The sequence below is a fragment of the Herpailurus yagouaroundi genome, unplaced genomic scaffold (assembly GCF_014898765.1).
Source record: "Herpailurus yagouaroundi ecotype Mexico unplaced genomic scaffold, PumYag 28, whole genome shotgun sequence".
NCBI classification, from domain to species: Eukaryota; Metazoa; Chordata; class Mammalia; order Carnivora; family Felidae; genus Herpailurus; species Herpailurus yagouaroundi.
Genome location: NW_024412376.1, coordinates 143,279,757 through 143,294,507, shown reverse-complemented (window position 1 = coordinate 143,294,507; position 14,751 = coordinate 143,279,757). Strand labels below are relative to the sequence as shown.

Sequence of the window (14,751 nt, the reverse complement as noted above, 5' to 3'; positions counted from 1 at the left end):
TGGCTCATGGTTGAACTTCTGACTCTTGATTGGGGCTCAGATCATACTCTCATGGCTGTGAGATCGAGCCCTGCATGGGTTCTGTGCTGGGTGTGGATCCTGCTTGGGATTCTCTCTCTCTTTTTGCCCCTACCCTTCTTAAATTCCCTTCCTCTCAAAAAAAAAAAAAAAAAAAAAAGGAAAAAAAGATAAAGATAAAGATAAAAATATAGTCTAACTCCCTTCCTCATCAAGCAGGTTATATTTCTCCTAATCCCAAGTTTACTGATATACCAGTTTTAACATCTGTTCACATTTTCCAGAAAAAGAAAGAGTATCAAAAATATTAAAGAGCAAATGCATTTATTGAATACGTTACATTGTGTACCCCACAGCACCGAATTTAAATCCTTATTTTCTGTGTTTGTCCTTTCCAGTCTGTGAAATTAATCTTATAGGGAAATGTTTACTGCATTCATACACCTCTTACCCAAGGACTCATGAGCATTTCCGAAAAAATAGGGGAGGGAAGAAAAAGGCAACCACCTTGGGCTCCCCACAGCCTGCGTATAGAAGGTAGAAGACCTCTCCATTACATTTCTGCCCATTTCCCATTGGACCTCTAGATTTTCAGAAAATGAAGTGAATAAAATTATATAAAGAATGGAGAATGCTTCTTCTAAGTCTTTAGGACTTTAAATCAATGCCAACTCTGATGCATTTCCATCAACTGGGGCCTGGGATAAGGAGGAAGATACATCTAATGCCTTAGGGATTGCATATTATCTGGAGTTAATATTTTTGAATATATTTGCAGCGACCTCTAAAATATCTGAAAAGTCCCTGTAGTAGGATGTGTCTTCCAGTGAAATTCTCCTCTGTGTCATAATTGGAGGAACAATTAGTTGATAAATGACATTCCAAAAGAAGTGACCGCAGAGACATTCATGCCCAATAGATGATTAGATTCAAACACCTTTTGAAAAAATGGCACCCTTGTATGCACATATTTATTTTATGAGCAGCTTGCATTTGAACAATAAAAGCACCACATTAACAGGAGAATTAGATTTGAAATTTCATATGAATTTTTAAAATTCTATTTAGAAACTTTGTGGATTACTGAACAAGTTCTATATTAAAACAACAACAACAACAACAAAACAATACAAAAAAAAAAAAAAAAAACCAAACAGACAAGAAAAGGAAAAAGCAAAAACCTAAAACGTAATAAAAGATATCACTCTAGTTATATAGCTTTGGCCTCAGATATGATACCATTTATAGTTCCCTCTTTGAGGAAGCTTCAGGTTTTTATTTTGTAAACCATCTGATTATTTCTCAGAGAATTTAAGTTAGTAAGGTATCGTTATCTCCATTTTAGACCCTGAGCCTAAGGCAAAAGAACCAAAAGGTCAGCTAACTTGACTGAGGTCAATAGTGAAACTATAGAGGTGTTTGGAATAAAATCCTTTCCTTTTTCTGTTATTTCCAATATAACATTTTTTTTTCATTACACACACGCATACCATACATCCTATTACTCAACATGTTTTACTGTTTACCTTGCCTTTGTAATTTTATTTTTAATTTCTTTTTTTCATTCTTAGTTTACTTATTTCTCTGATTTCATTCATCCCTATTGTACCTTATGTTACGGGGCTTTTAGCTGTGCCTTCAAACATTGACCTTAAAGCAAATGTTTTCAGAAAAAAATGAAGAAAGATAGAACTGTGCATAAATAAACAAAACTCTTTGCACACACCTTTTTCTTTTAACTGTAATCCTCTTATGTCCTATTTTGAAAATTAATAGTCTATCCCCACTTTCTCAATTTCTCCTTAGAAGTCTCAACCTACAAACCCTTCCTTTGCAATGCCTGCCCTAAATCCTAAGCAAGTTTCATGGCATATTTTTGTATCTCCATTTCATTGGAAAACTAATTATATTATACTTGATCTGTTTTTATATACACACCTATACGATTTTGAGTTTTTTTAATTTGTAAAAACAATGTTGGGGCATCCTGGAAACCCTGAGAGATAATGAATATAAAGCAAATGTACGTATAGTGAAATAATGAGTAAATCCAAGCATCCAGACATTCTAACGCCTTGCTGCCCATTGCCATTGATGTTTTTCTCATAGTTCACTTTTTCTTGGCATAATTCTCTGCCACCAACATTTCTTCTTCCTACTCCTTTGCATGAAATGGTCTAAACACATCTTCAATCTCACTTATTCAATTAGAGCATTCATTTGCCTCCATAAAATCTTCGATTACCACTCCCTCTTGTGTGTAATTGTCGCGCATTTTCCACTCAAAATTTTTGGAATGCTTTTCTTGAAGACCCTTTTCTTGCATTACTTATTTAATTTTTGAACACATCTTCACAATTTCAAAATGCTAGAAGGCTGACAGTTTTTTCTCTTCTAGTGCTTTTTCCTGTTTTAGAAAGACCAGCTTGTCTTTGCAAGACAAGAAATCATTTGCCACTCTGGACAGAATAATACAAAGCTCAGACACTTCAGGTCACCAGATGTCTTCATGTCCATACTTTTGCACCCCAAGATGAAGCCATGGTTCTACTCATTCTCCAGAGAAACTTTATCAAGGAATACTTAAAGGACCACCTGGCTTCCTGGGGAGTTTGTCTTTTTGACTGCTTTCAGTTGCAGGGTTTCTCCTTCCTCTCTGTGCCTCTTCATTACTCAGAGGGACTTTATAAACTACTGATATCCATTCACACTCTGAACACTGATTCATTGGGTTTAAGCTGAAGCCCTGTACTGGCTTGGTGCTTTTTGACAAGTTCTCTGGGCCATTCTAAGGCACATCTAGGTTCAAGAATCCCCATGTAAACCACGCTACTCCAGAGTATCAATAATTAACTAAGTGATAGTTATATATATATATAATAATATATATATACATATACATACATGTATATGTATGTATATATATGTACATATATATATATAATGCAAATTCATTCTCTGTGTCATGCCACACAGTCAACATAGTGCTTTCCATTTTTTATTGAGTCAGCATTTTGAGAATCTATAAACAATGTGATTTCTTTATCTTAACTTCTGCTGTACAACCTATCTTCTCAATAGACCCAAACTGGTGATGAATGATGATATGTAAATACTTGTCTATCTGCCCATTTATTTGTCTCTTTATCTGTATCTTGTATCTATCTATCTATCTATCTATCTATCTACTATTTATCTATCATCTGTCTATCCATCTAATCTGTGTGTCTGATTTACCATTGGAACAAAACCTTAACCCTTGCATCAATGGGTTTTCCTTCAGGATTTAGGATTCAGCACTAATTTGTTCACATAGCCAACTTAAATACTTTGCCAGAAGAATTTTGTTTTCAAAAAACTATCAAAATAGACCTTGAAATAGTAATGTAATACTGATATTGTTGGTATTGCTGAATTGTAATGGAATATTTTAAAATGTGGTTAAAAATGACGGATGGGGGGCGCGCCTGGGTGGCTCAGTCGATTAAGCGTCCAACTTCGGCTCAGGTCATAATCTCATGGTCTGTGATTTCGAGCCCTGCATCAGGCTCTGTGCTGACAGCTCGGAGCTTCGGCTTCTGTGTCTCCCTCCGCCTCTGCCCCTCCTCCACTCGTGCTGTCTCTGACTCTCAAAAATAAGCATTAAAAAAATGATGGATGGGATTTTTCATGATTCATTGTATGATACTCTCTATTTTGGATTTTTATTGTCAGTTATTTTTGTTTCATCCATTAAGTGTTATTTATTTATTTATTTTTTTGGTTTTTCTACACATACAAAAAGCATTCATGAATCTAGACATTTTCTATTATATAAATAGATCTTAGTATTTTAAATTTAAAACAGCTTTCTTTTCATCATTAAATTTAATATGTAACCTAAAATAATTCATGGAAATTAAAATAGTCACAGAAAATACACAGATTCATAGAAGCTGTTATACTGTACATGATAGAAAAATAATTATCTGATTTTTGACATTTTTTGTTACAAACATAACCTATCACCCATGTGCTGTCCTACTACTACTTTGGTGGAACCAGCATTTAATTACAGATTCTGAGTTTACTCCCATCACGTAAACATCACCGTTTTTTCTATTTTTATATAGAGATGGGATAACATTTCTCATAATTTATTATATACTTTCCTTTGTCAATTTATTAGTATGTATTAGTGTTTCTGTATTCATTTTGATCTTTCTTCTTGGGTTAATGAGACTGTTTCTAAAAGGTTTGAGGGGTACCTGGGTGGCTCAGTCAGTTGAGCGTCCGACTTCAGCTCAGGTCATGATCTCGCCATCTGTGAGTTCCAGCCCAGCGTCGGGCTCTGTGCTGACAGGTCAGAGCCTGGAGCCTGTTTCAGATTCTGTATCTCCCTCTCTCTCTCTGCCCCTCCTCCAGTCATGTTCTGTCTCTCTCTCTCTGTCAAAAATAAATAAACGTAAAAATTTTTTTTAAAGATTTGAGAATCAAGAATAGCATTTGACAGTCCTTTCTGTGTGTGTGTGTGTGTGTGTGTGTGACCCATTGCTATGTCTTGAAGTGATATGTCTGAATGACCATTACTGTCCTTTTCTAAATTCAACATTGCCATTTAAAACTTATTGTTCAATAGTATTTACTGAATATTTTCTTTGTGCAGAACAGTGTGGTTTTAGGAAACGGTGAGTGGCCTTATTTCTGAGGTGAGACTGAGGAAATTCAGATAATTTGCAGTCATTTGGGAGTGATAAATAGAAAAAAAAATTAAGAAACTTTGTGCACATAAGATAAAGCCTGGTAAATACATATCGACTTCTATATTTACTTAAAATATAAGTTAAAACATCACAATTGTATTATTGTGAAGAAATAGAAGTAGTATTAATGAAATAAGAGTAATGATTTTAGAGTTTATTGCCAGTAAATTTTGGGTCATTATATATATATATATATATATATATATATATATATATATGCTATTTGTACTAGAAGTATTTCATTATTGTTTTAAAAATACTGTAGTTCCAATTTGGTGAAACATTATAAAGAAGAGAAATGTTTTCCCTTCCTAATAGTATTCAGCAGTTCTAAATGTTTGATTTTGAATTAGAATGAAAGATAGGATTTTATTAAGACTGTCTTTTCCAAATAAGTACATGAAGGGCAAGGTACTGGGTTAGAAAAGCTAACAATGGACAATATTCCTGGCCAGTGTTCTGAGATAAAGTGAAGGGAAGATTTGTGGAAGCATGCATTTGTCTCTAGTGAAACCACTTTATAAATTTGGGGGAAATACTGTAACTCTTCTTAGCTTTCCCTTGAATAACCTACATGTGTAGATTGGTCCAGTCATGAGTCATGATTTGAACCATTCGTATTCAAGTTATAAAAGTGCAAAAAAAAAGGCTTTCGACCTTTCTCACTATTTTCTGGCAACATTATTATTTTTATACCTTATATTAAAAAGCACCAGTCTGAGCTGTAAGTTTAAAAAATACATATATGCCGTTTTCAAGTCACACACAAGTTTTTAATGGCTACAGCTATTGCCAAGAATAATCTCAGAGAGATATCACAGAACCTTTTTATATTGTTTTTCTTTTTTCCCTCAACTGTTATGTGCAGAATACTATCAATGCATGGCATTAGTTTGTTCCCTTAATGAGCCTAATTTTTTTGTTTTGTTTTGTAGTTACAATAATCTGTAAATTCTGTACATAGTAAATCTTCAGTGCAGCCACCTTTGGTGTCATAGTAACTTGTGGGATCCAACTGGATAAAAAATTACAACACTTTAAAATTACAATTTAAAGGCTGTGCGTGCGGTAACTACTTTTGAACAAACTATAAACGGTCGTTGTAAGCACATACAATTAAGCTTTGGGGTTTATTTTCTGTTCCCTGGTTAAAGGAACTTTTATCTATTAGTTCAATGCTACCCTTACAGTCTCAGGGTCAATAGGTAATATTTTTAATAAGAAGAAAAACAGGAATGTATTCCTATCTCCTAACAGTGTCCCTAAATTCCTATTTATTAGTTATCCCTTTAATAGTTTGAGTCAACTGCCAGAACACTCATTTTAAAACCATTGTATCATACAGACAGAGTTTTTAAAAATGAATGCCTACAATGATTATTTCAATGTGTATTGCCTTCCCAAATCAGTGACACTTGTGATAGAGTCTATTTGTGAGAAGCAAATTTGAAGTGAAGACTACAGAATAGAAGAAGGTTGAATACATGGTACTAACATAGAGTTAAATGTGTATTTTAGTGAAATTGCTGTTTTCTTATCTCTGTTGCAGAAAGGGAATTTTCAGGGTTTTTTTTTTTTTTTTCCACAATGAAAATGAAATTCTAGGCACTGCCTCAGATAACACAGTTAACCAAATAGAGTTGAACATCTCTAACCGTTTTGTATTGAATGAGTCGCCGGTAGTCCTTGATGTATGTCGTTTATGTGTTTTGTAATAAGATCGTTTACAATCTTACACTTTAGTGACATTCAGAATCTTTTCTTTTGCAGCCATTTCGTAGAGTGACGTTTTCTGTTGTGAGTCAGCCTCAGGACCCACATCAGGGGTCACTGCAGAGTTGCTATGACAGCGGGCTGGAGGAGTCAGAGACACCAAGCAGTAAGAGTTCATCAGGGCCAAGGCTGGGTGCCCTTCCACTCCCAGAGGACAGCTACGAAAGGACCACGCCGGATGGCAGTGTTGGTGAGGCAGAGCATATGGAAAATGGTAGGGGCAAACACAGCATCCACACACATAATCACGCTAGTGAGCCATAATAAGTAGACTCATGAGGCTCAGTCTAAATCCAAAACAAAATAGCTGACACTAAAACTATTGTACCTAAAAAAAATAAATATTTGCTAAAGTCCAGAAATACCAAATAAAGGAACATAACTGTATAGATAAAATTCACCAAACTTGCACCATCATTTTCAAACAACCTGTCAGAAGTAAACACATTTACAAATAAATCAGACTAGTACCTTCTATGAAAAAAACCAAAAAACTAAACAAAATTAACTCATAATACCTAAACGATAGAAACTGATAAAGGTCTTATGTTATTGTTTTCTTCTATTCATTTTTGTCATGCAACTATTTCTTCAACTGCAATTGTCCAGCCTCAGTGAAAGGAAATGACAATAAACACACTTTGCTCAATCCTTTCTTTTCTGACGTATTCAGTAAAGCGTTTTGGAACCTCTCCTTTTGAGTGATAGCTGAAATGGAGTCAAACAAGAACGATGATATCTTATTCTCAAAAAATAGATTGTAAATACTATTAGAACTCCTTGTCATTTAATTATAAGGTTTTTTTTTTCTTCTCATTTTTGTGCAAGGGAAAGAGAAGAAAGCAAATTTTAGGACTCCATATTCTTACCCTTTTGTGAGATGATTCTCATAATTACCACAATTGGCCTTCTCTACACTTTCTTGATGTTATAAAGTTAGACTGCAGATAGTTCTTATAAACTTTTCACATCTGTTTATGTTTCCCCCAAACGGGTGATTTATTTTTTGGATTTCAGGTTATAAGTAAATGTCTTAGGAATAGCTTTGTGTCAAATGATGGAACAGGAAAGTTCATACTAATTTTATGATTATTTCAAATGTAAAAAGAGATTTGGTTATATGTAAGTGAAGGAAGGGGGATCACACACATTATATCTCTGGTGAACACTTGAAATGGATTTGCCTTTCACCATCCCATCACCCAAGTGAAATAAGACATTCTAACTTTTGTTATACACTGGTTTCTTTAGTGATGGTATGCAAATAGAGCATATTAATTCAGGGAAATCTGATTTTTTTTCTGGAAGTTTACCTATGAATATTAAAATCCAACCTTAGAGCGTAATAGATGACAAGTGAGCCCAAGTGAAATTATGGCTAAACTAAATCATGTTAAATAATTAGTTTTCTACATTGTTATCTGGGTGAGAAGATATGATATCAGGATCTGTTGATGGATATCCCTCTTGATGAACAATCCAGAGTTATATGGCATTTGCCTTATGGCTATAAAGGCATGCTTATCTGTGTGTATGGGGGTGTATGATTATGTGGATGGGAGTTTGATGTGCTTTTTAAGAATGAACTATTTTTTAGTATCATTTTAAATGACTACCAAATTTTGGTATAAATTACATTGCTGATGAATATATTTCTAAGGCAAATATGTTTGAAATGCTTTGCACAAAAGTAAAAATTAAGCTAAGATACTATAATAATATTACACATACACACACCTAAGAAGGAAGGAAGGATTGATTTATTTTAAGGACATTCCTATATCTGTGATTACCTTTTGATGTTATCATTTTATTTGTGTTTAAAAAAGTATTTATCTCATTCTCAGCAACCGTATGTATAAGGAAGTATTTATTTATTTTGGGATGTCAGCTTTAGTAACAGAAAGAATTTTGCATCATTGGCATTATAATCACATTTTAATGTTATTTTTCTGTTTTTTTGAGTTTGAGGGGATCCGACCTTTAAAATAAGAAAGAAATGATGAGTAAGAAACATAATTATATATGACAAACACATTATCAGTTACTTTTTAGGAAACATACATGTCATGGAAAACTTAACAGGTGAGCTTGTTAAGAAACTAGAAAGTTTACTGACAAACATTTCCCACATAAGGTGTTTAGTTATTTTTTGTAACCATGTTTTTAGTCTTGTCATCAGCAACGACCATCATAATAGAACTGATTTTTCTGATTTTGTATGTAACTGACACTTGAAATTCAGTTTTATGTAATCATTTGTCATCTGCCAGCCGTGATTCATGTTAGTCTTGATCTATAGGTAATGACAGAAGGAGATGTGATTCACTTTGGGTGATCCAAATGTAGCAGTTGGCATTTGAATAAGTTTTGTTGGGACCAAGTTTTCAGACTACTATCTAGTCATAAAGTACAATTGTATTGCTTGAATTCTGGTAATTTCATCTTCAATATTAATGGATCATTCTGACATAAATAGAATTGGAATTGAAACCTGTCAAGTATTCATTTGTCACCTTTAATTGGAATCCAGGTAATCTGCAACGTTTTGCTTGGTTAGGTTTTAATCAGGATTTGTATTGGATTTTCTATGAAAATACCATTTTGGATGCTGTCCTAGTTCCTAATTATTATTACCTCAAATGTTTTCTTTAATTTTAACCCATGTGAAATAATGTAGTTATAACTGATTTTTGGATTAACTTTCATTGTAAAGTTTGGAAGATAATTTTCCAGTGCAAAAACAACATTCCAATGTCACGACGTGACCTGGGTATACGCTAGAAAAGCTAATGATAAAAATAAGTTGTCACAGATGCTTTAGTAAGGAAATAACTAAAAGTAACTGAAATAACTAAAAGGAAAATTTAAGTAGATAAGTAGTGAAATGCACTTATGTTTTACAAAAGCTTTTATTTGCTTCCTATACTTTAGCATAATAAACACAATTTTATAAAGAGGGCTTGTGGATTAATAGGTTTTATAATAAGCTTTAGCCTACATTCCAACCCACCTTACTGTCAAATGATGAATGAGGTTTTATTCTTTTATTAGCTTAGGAAAAAGAATACACTGTAAGAATAAACATAATTTCGTGAAACCTGAATCTAATAATTCGAATGAGTCCCACCATTTTAATAATTTCAGACCCAGGGTACTTATATCCATGGGTCCCTGGAAAGCGGTAATGGAAATGGTATCATTAAAAAGTATTTTAAGGATTGTTTATGAATTATACATTAATTTATGAAAAAGATCACTAAAATATTTTCTTTTCTCTTTATTATTATCAATAGTATGATTATTTCATGTTGATCTTTCGATAAGATTGGGGAAATTGATTATTTATTATTTCAATAAAATATTCCTAACGGGATAAGGTATTTTAGAATAGGGAGCTCATGATAGGAAGTTTAGTAATGATAAAATACTTGATAATGACATGTTAAAACAATTGGAAACCTACTGGCATAAATTCATAATTCAAGTGAAACCCAAATAGTAAGCTTAAAACCATCATCACATTAGGAGCATACATTGACTATGCAAGAACTTGCCCTTTTCTACATTAGGCAGTTGTCATCAGACTTTCTCACAGAGTGGTATTTAACCTTCGCTTTAGCTCTATTGTCACTATTTATCTTGACTTTTGAATTAATGCCATAGTCATCTTATTCTTCCCAGTCGCCCCCCAGAATTACCTTTGCAAGTTAATTTGGCTTTGTTATATATCATGTAACCATATATAGTGTTCAACAATTCAAATATAAGAAATATTTGACCTCCAATCCCAATTTTGCCATTATGAATGGGTAGGTCACAAACTCCTTCTGGATCTGCTACTAATCATTTGTAAGGCAGTTAACAGAATTAACCCTAAAATCTTACTCAGATCCAACAATCTGTGATTTTTTCTTACATCCCATTTTTCTTATATGTTTTACTTCAAGTCAGAAAAAGTACTTTGGGTCTCTTAGTGAGATGGCAAATGAATTTGAAAATTTGTGCTAATGTGAGCAGGGAAGAATTCTAGGGCCTTCCTTGCAACCTACAAACCGTGCATTTTAATAGTAGTAATGCACGTATGAGATAAAGAAGTCAAGTGAATGAAATTGTGTGATTTCTGACTAGGTGAGTAGAAACGTTGGTACCTAGCAGGTCAACGTGGGAGACAATTTTAGAGCCTCCCTCAAATCACACCATGCAAGAGCCATCTGTAGATTTGACCTGGCTCTGGGTGTAATGCCCTTCAAAACATTAATTGTAATTAAGTGATCTCACAATAGAATGAACACGTTTACTTTCTTGCTTGACAACGTACTTTGATCAGAGTAAGAATGAACAGAAGGTAGAAAATGGTATTTATTTTCCTCTAGGTAAACCTCCGAATAGTATAACATAGACGTAAATTAAAACTGGAAAATAGCCGTTGGTCTGTAAGGCAGATTTCAAAAACTTAAATAAAGTCAAAAAAAAAGTTGACCACGCTAAATGCCTAATTAATTTTCTGCCACTTTATGTTCCCAGATTTTTAAAAGATCATTTTGATATTTATACACTAATATTTTTGAGCGTACCCCCACTTCCAAGCTCTCTTACATTTTCAGAATTGTATGTTAGGCTTAATCATTGTTTCAGTCATTCCCCTCACTCCACATGTGTTCAATAGGGTTTAGAATACATTGTTTTTGATGGTTAGAACATGGTACAGTCCATCACAAAGCCGTTTTGTATATGCTATGTGCTTGTCCTTTGATTTCAGAAATAAATGACAGTATATGTGAAATACCAATTGGAAATGAAGTACCATTTTTATATGAACAAGGATAATGAGGATGGAGACTAACCTCATAACCTGGTGTGGGATAAAGGGTTTTCTCTCTGCTTTTCTCCCATCTATCCAATTTCCAATTCACCTACCCAATGGGGGTCACTTTTCGGGTACCCCCATCTAGTCACTGTTGGTTTGTACTGTTTTCATTTAGACTAAATTAAATAACAAGTCAGTCTCCCATCTTTCCAAAGATGCCCAAATACTTGTTAATGGCAGGAGCGTAATCTCTCAAAACAAATGCCCCACCTATTTTTTTTTTTTTTTTTTTTTTTTTTTTTCCTTCAGGAAGACACTCACATACCCTGGAAAGGATGCATTTCCATGGTTCTGTTTTTCAGTGTGGCACTCTTGTTGCCAGAGTTGGATTGCATTTTCTCCTTTGCTAGTCATCTGTGAAATGGCTTTGTGCCTTTCGAGTATCCCCAAGTCCACCATGCCCCCACTTTTGTAGGGCTTTACTCAGTTGTGCTTTTTCGTGGTGATTAGAGACAGCAAGTAATTACAGATGTTGTCTCCAATCAAGATGTGGGCCGCGGAAGTTTTCCAGTAAATGAGCAGCACAATCCAAAAGAATCCAAAGAAGATACTGTCCTAGACAAGAAGCAACGTTGTCTGTAGAATATAGTAGTTTAAAAAATAGGCTTTGCAACCAGATGACATCGGTTTGAATTCTGGTTTGTCCTCTTAGTAACAGTGCAGTTTTCTGACCTCTCTTAGCCCTGCTTCCTTCAATAGTAAATCATACTATTGTGGGAGAAACTAAATGAAGTAATAGCACCTAATAGTTTATACTTAAATAATGGGTAGCAATAGTTTCACCATATGAACTGATGATAGAATTATTTACTATGATTCAAGTAGTAATGGGAAGTAATTTTGATTATTGACTTTAGGCAGATTTTACATAACACAATAGCTTAATCATGAAAGCATCAGATATGTTTAAGTATATCAAGGATCTGAAATGAAAGGAAGGGAGGATTCTATCCTCTGGCATCAAATCAACCCCACTCTCTGTGCTCTTCACCTTTCAAGGTGGGGATAAGTCATCATTACTTCCTATATTCCTTTCTCACTTTTAAAATCTTTTTACATTTATGCTCAGGGTTCCTGTTGAATGCGTATTCTTCAGGTGTGTATTTCCCTTTGAACTGCTCTAAAATATTCACACTGACAGGGAAAACAAGCTGAAAAAAGTGACCAATTAGTATGCTTATCGAACTCTCAGCCCTTTCTTTTTTAATCTCAGTATTAATAATTAACACTGATAAAATGTGTGGCCATATTACCCTTTTTATTCTAATTTGGTCCTTTAAAACTAGATCACTCTATTGAGCCCTATGACATTTGAGGACAGAATGAGCTCTCATCAAATCTCAAAGTGACTTTAGAGGTCAGTTAGTGTCTTTGTTGCCTTCAGACTCTCAAATCATTTGCTTATCTGAATTCCAGCACACTTGTTAGATAATGCATTCGACGTGCAGCTCCTTATTTAGTTAGGGTATTATCTCCATATTTTTTGCATCCTTTTTTTTTTGCAGATAGACCTTTCTGATTTTTCTCTAGAGTTATGTATAAAAAATTTGATGTTGCTGTCATATGACAACACTCTTAAGCATCTTTTATGTGTCAAAGAAATGGTAGAATTTGTCTGTGAAGTGTAGTTAACCCTCAACCTCAGAAGTTAGTCCACTTATTGAGAAACTGTTTCACTTGAGTATTCTTCTTTGAGGATAAAAGACACTCTGTTGTTATCTCTTCTATTGCAGCTATTTTAAAAAAATAATGTTTATTTATTTTTGACAGAGAAAGAGACAGAGTATGATCAGGGGAGGGTCAGAGAGAGAGGGAGACACAGAATCTGAAGCAGGCTCCAGGCTCCGAGCTGTCAGCACAGAGCCCGACGCGGGGCTCGAACTCACAGATGGAGAGATTATGAGCTGAGCTGAAGTCGGATGCTCAACCAACTGAGCCACCCAGGCGCCCCTATTTTTTTTTTTAATTTATGAAAAGCATTATCTTTTTAAGTAAAGCAAAGTGGAATATTATCCCTGTCTCTTGTTTAATGAGGTAATTATATACTGACAAATCTGTGGTTATTCGTTTGATTCAACAAATGTGTTGAAAATAAAATATGACCAAGGTTCTCTGAGGAAGTTGAAGTGAATGAGAAAGAATCTCTGACTTCATGGTACAAGTCCTTATGTTGGGGCGATACAAACTTGATTTCAATAACTTCACTATAATGTGAGAGGAGGAAACTCATTAGAGGAGTTCAGAGCAGTGAAGTACCGAGAAGGGAGAGGACAAATATACAGATGAAATGATTTCAAATGCACTTATTGGAATTTTTACATTATAAATAACTTCTTGGGCTGGGAGAAGGCCTTAAAATGTTATCTGCATTGTACCCTCTCTTTCTCCCTACCCATTTCTACATCACTTAAAAATAATTATTAAATTGGCCTGGAGGCTTCATGTTAAGCCAAAAAAGTCAAATTATTTGTTTAATTTTTCTAATCAAATTATTGTTTTTTTCCCTTTCATTATCTTCCTTTTGTTCTTGTTGCTAAACGTAATTACTTAGAAAACTCTAGAATTTATGTGGGATGAAATTGGCAGAACACTAAATCCAGGTCTAAACTACAAAACAGATTAAATTTATGTCTGTTCTCGCTCCACTTATAAATATGGATAATTAATAATAAAATGTGTGCTTTATATAAAGTTCTTTCAATCTTAATAAGGGCCTGTAAATAATTTTTTGAAGTTATTGTCTTTTCAGAAGACCAATTATATTACTCAAGTAGATGATTAGATTAAAGATTGGATTAGATTAGTTGTATTTTTTAAAAACTAATGCATTCCTTGTGCTGTGGTTGCAAATTATTTTTGTGATTGCTATCTTAAGTTTCAATCTAAGTTCATGGAGGTTAGTCTTTATGTCATATTCCCTTTCAATCTGAAATATGGACAAAAGGTTGCCTTGTTTCTAAATCTTATTTCGGATACATTTTTACTTAAATGCAGGTTGATTTTTTTTTGACATGAGTCTCATCATTTCTCATTACTGTCCAAAAAGGAGAATTATAAGTTTATTACAAAATGAGGATATGTTTTAAGCACATGCAAATTTAAATTCTTCCTTTAAATAGATTTTCAACCGCCAAAATATGATAATCTCAAAACTCACTAATTTTTGAGACTGTATGCTCAAATGAAACTATGATGAGTGTTATATAGTGTTTTGGTAATAAAAGATAGTAGAGCAGTGTCCTGCTGCTTAAAAACTGTCGACTCATTCATTTCTGTTGCAAAATAAATCTTTTACAATTTTATTTCCACTCTGAAATGCTCATCATCTACATTGATGAAGTCACCAGG

At 33.9% G+C, this 14,751-nt stretch overlaps 1 protein-coding gene across 3 annotated transcripts in view; it reads left to right on the top strand.

Annotated features, from left to right (window-relative positions):
* Positions 1–14,751, top strand: part of PCDH7 (protocadherin 7) — a 424,945-nt gene that overhangs the window by 184,760 nt on the left and 225,434 nt on the right. For 2 of the 3 annotated variants that reach the window (XM_040486161.1, XM_040486172.1), the window contains one exon: positions 6,531–6,747. In XM_040486161.1, the coding sequence (XP_040342095.1) occupies positions 6,531–6,747 (217 nt within the window). The remainder of the gene's footprint in view (positions 1–6,530; positions 6,748–14,751) is intronic. The other variant, XM_040486182.1, reaches the window with a different exon arrangement.